The sequence below is a fragment of the Bos taurus genome, chromosome 2 (genome assembly GCF_002263795.3).
Source record: "Bos taurus isolate L1 Dominette 01449 registration number 42190680 breed Hereford chromosome 2, ARS-UCD2.0, whole genome shotgun sequence".
Taxonomy (NCBI): Eukaryota; Metazoa; Chordata; class Mammalia; order Artiodactyla; family Bovidae; genus Bos; species Bos taurus.
The window spans coordinates 84418254-84429791 of record NC_037329.1 but is presented as its reverse complement, the minus strand read 5'-3'; the positions used below and the strand labels follow the sequence as shown (position 1 = coordinate 84429791).

Sequence of the window (11538 nt, the reverse complement as noted above, 5' to 3'; positions counted from 1 at the left end):
GGAGTCTAGAGAAAAACTGATTTTTCTCTTAAAGACCTATTTTGTATATAAGTTTTATAAATTTGGACAATTTTAGACTTTAAAAATAGTTACTGGTTTCTTTACTATCTCATTTATATGAAATTAGTATTTACTCACAGATATGATATCTCTTTCTTCATAATTATAATATAGCTCCTTACAATTTATAGAAAATCAAATTCTTTTACCCAGATGTAAGATTTGAATAAAGTCCAGAAAACAAAATGTGCCTTTTTCTTTTTAGTTAAAATCCTTTCATTTGGAAACAATGAAAATCATATTTATGACTACAGTGATCTTAAAAATATAATTCTGGAACCAAAGAGTAAATATTAAAAAGTACATTTGAAAACTTTGAAGTTATTACTATACATAGAGAAACATGCAGAAATCAGAAGCATTTGCAAAATAAAATTTTATGTGAGCACACCTGTGTAACTAACACCCAGGTCAAGACATAGGACATTATCAATGGCCCAGAAACCACTCCGTGTCCCCTTCTAGTCACTATAACCCACATCCCCCCAGGTAATCACTGTCCTGACTTTTCAATGCTAGAGATGAGTGTTGCCTAATTTAGAATGCTATTTAAATGGAATTACATGGTCTGTGCTCTTTTTTATCTGACATCTTGCACTTAACATTGTGTTTGTGAAATTTATATTTTTGCACAGTGCAAAGAAGTGGTTTATTCACTTTCATTGTTAAATGTGGGTGCATTCCCTATGATCCTATATTGTTGGGGAAGTGTAAAAGCAAATCTTCTCCCAATCCAGAAAATTTCTCCACAAAGTAGTTGAGAAAGAAAACAATTTTTTACTGATTAAGTATTAAATTAGAATGTGATCTGCAGCACCAGCAGCAGTTCACTAAGAGAGTACAAAGACAGAGATCTAACTTTCCCGACTTTAGCAAACTGGCTTCATCCAGAGGAAAAACAAATGTCTTATCTTTATGATAGGATGTAGTTTGGCAGCTCAGAGTCGGGTGCCCATGAAGTTAGCCCATGAAAATGGCTCAGATCTTTAGAAGGGACATTCCTGGGTCGTAAAGTTGACAAAAAGCCTACCTATATTTCAAAGAGAAGGTACTTACAATTTTAAACTTTCAAAAGTAAATGCTCTAAGGAAAAAGAGGAGAGGGAAATCTCGTCTTAACATTTTCAGTATAAAAAGATTGGGCCTCTTATTTTTATTTGTCCTTTCACTGTACCACAAATTTTTCATTCATTCTACTGCTGAGGACATTTGGGTAGCTTCCAGTTTGGAGCTGCTATGAATTTTTGCTGTCTTGTACACTCTTGTATGTGGCTTTTGTATGTACATTTATCTGGTAAGTACATATCCAGGAGTGGAATTAATCATAGCAGAGTATATTTATGTTTAATTTTAATAAATATTGCCAAATAGAATTCCAAAATGGCTACCACAAGGGAGACTCTACTAGTAATCTTGTTTAATCTTCCTTTTTTTATTTTTAAGTAAAAAGTAGGAGGAAGCAAGATCTCATTCAGAAATTAGAGTTCTCATAGAAATCATTTTTTTATTTGTCAGTCATTGATAAAAATCAGATAATCTGTTAAATATGTACAATTTTTACTTATCAATCATACCTCAATAAAGCTGGACAAAAAAACATTAGATAACCTGTGGTCTCTGGGCACTGATTAGTTTATAGCTAAAACAAAAGCATAGGAAGGATATGACTATTAACAGTAGACTACTAAATTGTTGGAGAATCTTAATATTGGTCTAAAATTATTTCTAATTTTCTTTCATGAGAGATAAAAATATCTTTTTTTGTTTGTATTCTGATAGTTACTATTCATAATAATTATTATTTAATAATACCAAACATATAACTAAATATATAAATATTATGTATATACTATGAAATAACCATAATAATTGGAATCATCTGTCTTTATAAAATTTTAATGCATTCGAATTTATTATGGAAAATAAATAACTGTAGCAAAAAAATACAGAAACAAAAATCTAACTAGAATATAACTTTATTACAGGAACCACACTGAAATCAATCTCTCTGACTCTCACTCTCAAAAATACATGCAAGATCACATATGCCTGTGTGCACACACAGAAATTTTTCTTTCCCTTCTACTTCTGTCAAGATAATTTTCCCATGTTATTAAATATTCTTTTGAAATATAATTTTTAGCAGCTGTACAATATATTTTTAATGAATGCACCATAATTTTCTTCATAATTTTCTTATTGTAAGATTTGCAAGTAGTCTCCAGCTTTTGTATTATAAATAACACAGTAATAAATATAAATGTCACCATCATCAATTTTTTCCTTTGGCTAAATCCCCAAATTAGAACAAATGTGTTCACTTCTTTCAGATTCCTGATATAAATTCCTTTTCTGTAAGGTTATTCAAATGAACAAATTCATCAGAGGGAGCATGAATACCTTAAACACTGTATCACACATCAGCATTGAAAATAATAATTTTTCTCATGTTAAGGCTTACTATGAATACCAATCACACAAGTTAGCATTTACTAGGATGTTGTTAGTTGCAAATATTGTGATTATTCATATTTCTATGACTTGTCTATGTGGTAAATAAAAATGTAGTTTATCGAGTTGTATTATTAGTCCAGCTTTTATGGATTTATAAACAGAGTAGCCCTCTTCTAAACTTAATTTAATAAAGAAACTATTAACTTTAGTCTGTTCATTTATAATAATATATCATATAGAATATATGTAAAAGTTTATGAAATATGGAAATCCAGTTTTACCCCAAGAAATGTTTTATAGTTTTAAATAGTCCAAAAACTGTTAAATGTAATAGATTAATATACCATGCATTGACCTTTTTTCCAAAAGGAAGATTAAGTTTTGTAAAAAAAAGTCAGTTGATGGTAAAAATGCAATTCTACTGAAGTATTCCTACATTGTGTAACTCTCAAATTGGTGCCCCCAGTTAATGAGAATCCTTGATTTGTTCTGGGAATAATTAACCAGAAAGTTTATTAGAAAAACACACATCTAAATGGTTTATAATAGGTCTCCCCAAGAGCATTTTTTGAGAGAATAATGCATTTTTATTTATTTACTTTTCTTTCTGTTGACCCTTAGGCTTCAAATTCTCAAGGATCACTTCACTTATTCCCTTTATGTTAATGTCTGCCGATCCCTCTTTGAAAAGGATAAACTGCTTTTTTCCTTTTGTCTAACTGTAAATCTGCTGATACATGAGCGATTGGTCAGTACTGTTTTAATTTATGGGGAGAAAGTATTAATGTGAATTCATTAATTTATGAATTTGTGTGGGAATATATATAAAAGGATTGTTAATAGTTAGCAATTATTATAGTGAAGGCAAGATATCACAACTAGACTGAATTTCACAGAGGTGAAAAATAAATTAAGCAGAATTCCTTATGTAACTATTACTACTTAAATTTTTGTATGGTTTAGCTTAAAATAGTTTCTGTCAGAATCTCATATATAAGGATGCATATAAACTTACTAAATGTATTGATATATGTATCCCAAGTAATAGGATAAATGGTCATGTTTTTAGGAACTTTTGCAAGTTTGTCAAAGCTAACCATTGGGCTTAACAATACCATTCAGTAATTTTAGCTATGTTTCAAATCTGTTTACTTAAAATATGGGAAGCGCTTTAAGAATGGAAGAGAGGTGTGTAAATTCATTATTTTATACACATGTGTTTAAGCTTTATTAAGTTCATATGGCGAAGTATTAGTTGAATTTTGAAGAAACATTTTAGTATTTCTTGCAAAAATTTCATAGCAGTAACTCATTATATTTTATAGAAAACAATTGAAAACATGGCAGATACATGGCTTTCTGTCTTCCCACAACTTTTACAGACAATAAAACTCTTAGCAGTCATTTTGGAAGGCATATATTAAAAAAGAATAAAATTCAGATTTCCATGTTTAGATCAGAAATTCTGGAGGAAAATTATCAACAAGTAGCTCTCTAAAATGGAACTATTTTGAAAACTAGTTATAATGAATACATTGATTTCTTATGAATCAATACTGACCTATACCAATAACTAGAATTTTATGGGGGAATATTTGAAACTTGAAAATCAGTCAATTTTTTTTAAATGGTTGTAAGTTACCTGTGTATATGATGAACTCATTTCTGACTCTTCACGCTACTTTGTTTTCCAAAGATTAATAAAGCCGAGTGGAGATTTCTGTTAACTGGTGGCATTGGCCTGGATAATCCTCATGCCAACCCTTGTACATGGCTTCCTCAAAAATCTTGGGATGAAATATGTCGACTGGACGATTTGTCTGCCTTCAAAAACATTCGTCGGGAGTTTATGCGCTTAAAGGATGGATGGAAAAAAGTATATGACAGTTTGGTATGCTTTTAACTCTCTTGCTTGTTTCAAAGTTTTTAAATGGAGAAAATAATGTCAAATAATTTATTCTTGTCTGTAAGTAAGCATTAAACAGCTCGTCAAATATAATGTTTCGATTAGGCTATCCCCACTTTCTAATTGGTACTGTTTGTACTTCTCTTTAAATTCCATGGAATCTGTAAAGATGCAAAAAAGTTGCATGGTCCTTAAAAGTATTCTTTATGGATTTTCATGCCAGGTTTTTATTATCAACTTAGACTTTGGCAGTCATAATGGCAGATGACTTAAAATTTTATAGAACAGGTTTTGTTTAGATTTTCTGAACACAGGGCACAAACTAATAAATATTTTTGTCATTTGATGAGAGGGAAAAAATAATAGTTCCCAAATAATTTTCATGAGACCTGATCTTGCTAGTTGGAGATTACTGTAGCTAACATATGCCATGATGCTCAGTTTCCCTTCTGGAATATAAACAAATTGTTGCCTTCCTTCACTTTTTTCCTTAGCACAAGGGCTAACATTGTGATTCCCGGTTAATTTTTTCTAGTGTTTCTACTTTTTTGATATTTTTCTTTCCTTGGGCTTAATATGCAACAGTTCTTTTGGGGGGTGGGGGTTGGAGGGGAGAAAAAGCAGGATGCGTAGAGAACACTTTGGTGACCTGTTTATTGTACTATACATGATAGAATGTGTCTGCACATGAATTTAAATATTTTGGTTTGGATCTCTTTTGGATTGATCCTTGTTAATAATAAAAATACTTTTTCCAGAGGCAAATATGTGTTTGTATGTAGTTGAGTCTAGTTTAAATAGAAATTTCCCTATGCTGAAGCATGGAGATTTCTGACCTGAGATACTATAGCTTTCCCAGCTGTTTCAAAAACACAAGGGTCTTATTTTCCCATGTGTGTTCCTCCTCTTGGGATCTTGATACATCTCTTCTTGCATATTTGTAATAACATTCTTTGGCTGCTTCTTTACATTGTGTGTGTGGCGGGGGGAAGGGGAAGGAACACGCATGTGCTCAGTCGCGTCTAATTCTGCAACCTCATGGACTGTAGCCTGCCAGGCTCCTCTGTCCTTGGAATTTTCTAGGCAGGAATACTGGAACAAGTTGCTATTTCCTACTCCAGGGAATCTTCCTAATCCAGGGATCCGACTTGAGTCTCTTGAGTCACCTGTATTGGCAGGTGGATTCTTTACCACTGTGCCACCTGGGAAGCCCCTTCCTTAATATACACATTTGAAAATATTCCTTTCTTGAAAAGGTATCAAAATTTATCAAAATAAAAAGTAATGCATAGCCTTTGTTGTTTGCAATAAATGTTTATTTTTGTAATAGATAATGAGAGTAGTTTTTGCTGACTATATAGAGCTTCTCCATCTTTGGCTGCAAAGGATATAATCACTCTGATTTCGGTGTTGACCATCTGGTGATGTCCATGTATAGAGTCTTCTCTTGTGTTGTTGGAAGAGGGTGTTTGCTATGACCAGTGTGTTCTCTTGGCAGAACTCTGTTAACCTTTGCCCTGCTTCATTCTGCACTCCAAGGCCAAATTTGCCTGTTACTCCAGGTGTTTCTTGACTTCCTACTTTTGCATTCTAGTCCCCTATAATGAAAAGGACATCTTTTTTGGGTGTTAGTTCTAGAAGGTCTTGTAGGTCTTCATAGAACCATTCAACTTAAGCTTCTTCAGCATTACTTGCTGGGGCATAGACTTGGATTACTGTGATATTGACCGGGAGCTGACTGTGGCTCAGATCATGAACTCCTTATTGCCAAATTCAGACTTAAATTAAAGAAAGTGGAGAAAACCACTAGACCATTCAGGTATGACCTAAATCAAATCCTTTATAACTATACAGTGGAAGTGAGAAATAGATTTAAGGGACTAGATCTGATAGACAGAGTGCCTGATGAACTGTGGACAGAGGTTCGTGACATTGTACAGGAGACAGGGAGCAAGACCATCCCCAAGAAAAAGAAATGCAAAAAAGCAAAATGGCTGTCTGAGGACGCCTTACAGATATACCCATTTGAATGCAGAGTTCCAAAGAATAGCAAGGAGAGATAAGAAAGCCTTCCTCAAGGATCAATGCAAAGAAATAGAGGAAACCAATAGAATGGGAAAGACTAGAGATCTCTTCAAGAAAATTAGAGATACCAAGGGAACATTTCATGCAAAGATGAGCTCAATAAAGGACAGAAATGGTACGGACCTAGCAGAAGCAGAAGATATTAAGAAGAGGTGGCAAGAATACACAGAAGAACTGTACAAAAAAGATCTTCACGACCCAGATAATCACGAAGATGTGATCACTCACACTCACCTAGAGCTGGACATCCTGGAATGTGAAGTAAGGTGGCCTTAGGAAGCATCACTACGAACAAAGCTAGTGGATGTGATGGAATTTCAGTTGAGCTATTTCAAATGCTGAAAGATGATGCTGTGAAAGTGCTGCCCTCAATATGCCAGCAAATCTGGAAAACTCAGCAGTGGCCACAGGGCTGGAAAAGGTCAGTTTTCATTCCAATCCCAAAGAAAGGCAATGCCAAGGAGTGCTCAAACTACCACATAATTGCACTTATCTCACACGCTAGTAAAGTAATGCTCAAAATTCCCCAAACCAGGCTTCAGCAATACATGAACCATGAACTTCCAGATGTTCAAGCTGGATTTAGAAAAGGCAGAGGAACCAGAGATCAAATTGTCAACATCCACTGGATCATCAAAAAAGCAAGAGAGTTCCAGAAAAACATCTATTTCTGCTTTATTGACTATGCCAAAGCCTTTGACTGTATGGATCACAATAAACTGGGGAAAATTCTGAAAGAGATGGGGATACCAGACCACCTGACCTGCCTCTTGAGAAACCTGTATACAAGTCAGGAAGCAACAGTTTGAACTGGACATGGAAGAACAAACTGGTTCCAAATAGGAAAAGGAGTACGTCAAGGCTGTATATTGTCACCCTGCTTATTTAATTTACATGCAGAGTACATCATGAGAAATGCTGGGCTGAAAGAAGCACAAGCTGGAATCAAGATTGTCAGGAGAAATATCAATAACCTTAGATGTGCAGATGACACCACCCTTATGGCAGAAAGTGAAGAACTAAAGAGCCTCTTGATGAAAGTGAAAGAGGAGAGTGAAAAAGTTGGCTTAAAACTCAACATTCAAAAAACTAAGATCATGGCATCCGGTCCCATCACTTCATAGCAAATGGATGGGGAAACAGTGGAAACAGTGGCTGACTTTATTTTTCTGGTCTCCAAAATCACTGCAGATGGTGATTGCAGCCATGAAATTAAAAGACGCTTACTCCTTGGAAGGAAAGTTATGACCAACCTAGACAGCATATTCAAAAGCAGAGACATTACTTTGACAACAGAGGTCCGTCTAGTCAAGGCTATGGTTTTTCCAGTGGTCATGTATGGATGTTTGAGTTGGACTATAAAGAAAGCTGAGAGCTGAAGAATTGATGCTTTTGAATTGTGGTGTTGGAGAAGACTCTTGGGAGTCCCTTGGACTGCAAGGAGATCCAACCAGTCCATTCTAAAGGAGTTCAGTCCTGGGTCTTCATTGGAGGGACTGATGCTGAAGCTGAAACTCCAATACTTTGGCCACCTGATGCGAAGAGCTGACTCATTTAAAAAGCCCCTGATGCTGGGAAAGATTGAGGGCAGGAGGAGAAGGGGACGACAGAGGATGAGATGGCTGGATGGCATCACCAACTCAATGAACATGAGTTTGGGTAAACTCCGGGAGTTGGTGATGGACAGGGAGGCCTGGCGTGCTGCTTTTCATGGAGTCACCGAGTCGGACACGATGGAGCGACTGAACTGAACTAAATGAGAGTAGTTAGTTGGCAGGGTTTGAAATGCCTTTGGAGAAATAATGGGAAAAATTCTCCTAATGCACATTTATTGTAGTAACAGGAAGCATTTGTGCTATTGATTAATGTTCATATTGACACTAACCTACTTATTTAATGTCTTAGTTTTGATTTTATGTGGCAGTTAAAATTTTCTTTTTATTTCTTATTTCATAGCTTTGCCCCAACCTAATAAAATTTACATTAGCATTCTTAATTTCATTTAATCATTTTATGTTTTCTTTAAACTCAATTTAAAAGTCAAAATACTGGGTTTTTGGGGTTTTATTAAGTCTTCCAAATAATATTGAATTATATCCACTGTCATTTTAGGAACCACATCATGAGGTTTTTCCTGACGATTGGGAAGATAAAACGAGTGAGTTTCAACGGATGCTTATCATTCGTTGCTTGAGGCCGGACAAGGTAAATGCTGTCTTTGGAAGCTGCTCAGTGAATTCCAGACCTTCCTAGCTCCACATACCAGCCAAACATGTGTTTCCTTAAGTAATCCTTGGGGGTGGGGTGGTAAAGGAGTCTGCAGGAAATAACCCCAATTCCCTCTAATGCAGTCATTTTGTAAAAAGTGTATATTTATTATAACTGTATTAAATTAGTAATTAACCAGATTATGTTTAATAGTTTATTTATGTTACAGCTCTTCCTGTTATCCCTGGAGAAGGGAATGGACAATCTACTTCCTTTACATTTTTGTTCTTACTGTTTTGATGAAATTGGTCAATGTTGTTTACATGAAGCTGATTTACTACACCTTCTGTTTCCTCAAATGCTATCCTGTACATAGTTCTTTACTGGCTTTTGGAAAGCTAGTAGAATATTGTTTTTAAGATGTTCATAATCACTCACCACAAAGGAAAATGTTAACACTATTAATTTTCATTTCTTTAAGTAATAAATTATATAACCAGTGGATCAGCTGACCTGTCATATCAACAAATGAGAGCACTCACTGATGTCCTCATTTGTATTATTAAACTCTATTTAAAAAAACAAACTATTCACTTAAGTGTAAAGACACGTATCCACAGAGATATCCACATAATTCTGAGGACCTGTAGACACTGGGAATGTTGGAAGAAAAACTGAAAATATATTCTAATTGTCCACTGTTACTACTCGAGTAAAAGTATACATAATTACTTCAAAATTTACTGTATTCACAATTTGAGTTGCTAAGGATATAAGATAATGCTTCCATTCTAACAGCAATAGAAAGATCAACACTTGTATGATGAAGACAGTCTTTATTTTTTAAAAAAATTTTCTACACATCAGTGATAATACAAGATAGAGGCATTCTTTCCTCTGTAAGTCAGGGTCTGTTCGATGAACACTTGTCATTCTTTCTTGAATTGGCGGTGTGGCCTTAGCCAGGGCCAGAGTATCCATTAAGCATAGAACCTCGGGTCCATGATACTCTTAGGAGTTCATGAAAATAAAATGAGAAAATATACCAGTCTGTTATATTTTAATTATACAAAAACAGTTGAAACGTACATTTTTTCTATTTACTGATGGAAGAAGGGGTCCACAATGTGCCAAGGGTCCCTGAATGTCATAGTGCTGCCCAGCTTTTAGATGTTGGAAATAGTTCTCATTGTTGATCATTATTTAACTGCAGCTTGGGGGCCCTTTTAAAAATGAATCTTCACTGAAACTATTAGTGTTAAGCCTCAGAAGTTTTCACTGCAAATATTAAATATGAAAGAATATGAAATAGTTCAAACTCTTGTCTAATATGACTTCTTCCTTTAAAACTTTTTTTTAATTTTCAAAGATTTTTTACTTTGTTTTCTAAGATAAAAACTGTTACACTAAATGGCTCTTTGTGTACCATTAACCTTCTTCCCTCAATATTTGACAGAGAAGTTTCCGATCATAGTCTATATTGTTTAGTTAAAAGTGATTAATGAGCTGTTTCCTAACTGCAGCAGTTTCATCTATAAATTTCTTTTCCCCAGTTTGTTTTTAAAAATTTGACATTTTAATCTGAAAATACATTGAGTACCAAATAGATCAAATATTATTTTCCATAGTCACTCTCTTTTTCAAGTGAGTATGAGGGAGCTGGGAAATTTAGATATTCAAGCTGAGGGACTTTTGTTCATTTTTTGAATCAGTCGAGATTAATCTTACAGTCCTACTTCTCTTAACTCTGTTAACTCCTCTGCAAAATGCTTTAGCACTGTGTGTTATAACTTTTTCTTATATGTTTACATGTCTCCTCTAGAGTTTCCTTTGCATAGGTGGAAGAGTGTAAACATTAATACTTCTCAGCAATATTCCTGGTTCTCTCCTGTGTATACTCGAGGTGGGGGCATTGTGGCCATTAACCTTGTTTTGGCCAGTAAAATGTGAGCAAAAGTGTCAGGGTGGAAGCATTTAGCTATCATTGTGAGATTCTCCAGAATATTCCTCTTGCCGTCAAAATTGTGGAATCACATGTTGATATTTAAGTGCCATAAACAGGCTGGAATGCTGAGTCAGAGCAGGGAGAGTTTGTTGCCTGGACACTCAGATGACTTTTCTGAGATGGTAAGCTTTTGTTGTGTTAAACCACTGAAATCTTGAAGCTGTTTGCTACTATAGCATAGTTCAATTTATCCTAAGTTAGCTAGTTACCATTTAATTAGTTACTATACTATCATACCTGTAATCCTTAATATATAAATAATTATCAGATTTCCTTGGTGGCTCAGATGGTAAAGAACCCACCTGCAATGCAAGAGACCTAGGTTCGATCCCTGGGTTGGGAAGATCTCCTGGAGAAGGGAATGGCTACCCACTGCAGCAGTATTCTTGCCTAGGAAATCCCATGGACAGAGGTGCATGGAAGGCTACTGTTCATGGGATCACAAAAGAGTCAGACATGACTGAGTGACTAATACTTTTTGGACATCTTTCATGGGTCAGATGGTAAAGAAACTAGTTACCATTATCTATACCATCATACCTACAATCCTTAATATAGAAATAATTATTAGTATGCTCTTTTATTACTTGCAATCTCAAACCCTTCAATCTTGCTGTTACCAGGTACTTTAATTCCTAGTCATAAATCACTGATTTTGGAACTATGTATTTAAAAATGATATATGACTATAGTATTATGCTTTGAAAAGAATAATTTTCCAAAGTAAAAATGGTATTAGCATGCCAGAGAAAGGAACAGTGCTATATAAGGCTAACAATTGGGCTGCTGCTGCTGGTGCTAAGTCACTTCAGTCGTGTCTG

General features: G+C 34.8%; 1 protein-coding gene across 4 annotated transcripts in view; it reads left to right on the top strand.

The window, feature by feature from the left end:
• The window catches only part of DNAH7 (dynein axonemal heavy chain 7), a 257550-nt gene that overhangs the window by 202777 nt on the left and 43235 nt on the right, over positions 1-11538 (top strand). For all 4 annotated transcript variants that reach the window (XM_059874486.1, XM_025001611.2, NM_001143874.1 and 1 more), the window contains 3 exons: positions 3135-3261; positions 4210-4404; positions 8617-8709. In XM_059874486.1, the coding sequence (XP_059730469.1) occupies positions 3135-3261; positions 4210-4404; positions 8617-8709 (415 nt within the window). The remainder of the gene's footprint in view (positions 1-3134; positions 3262-4209; positions 4405-8616; positions 8710-11538) is intronic.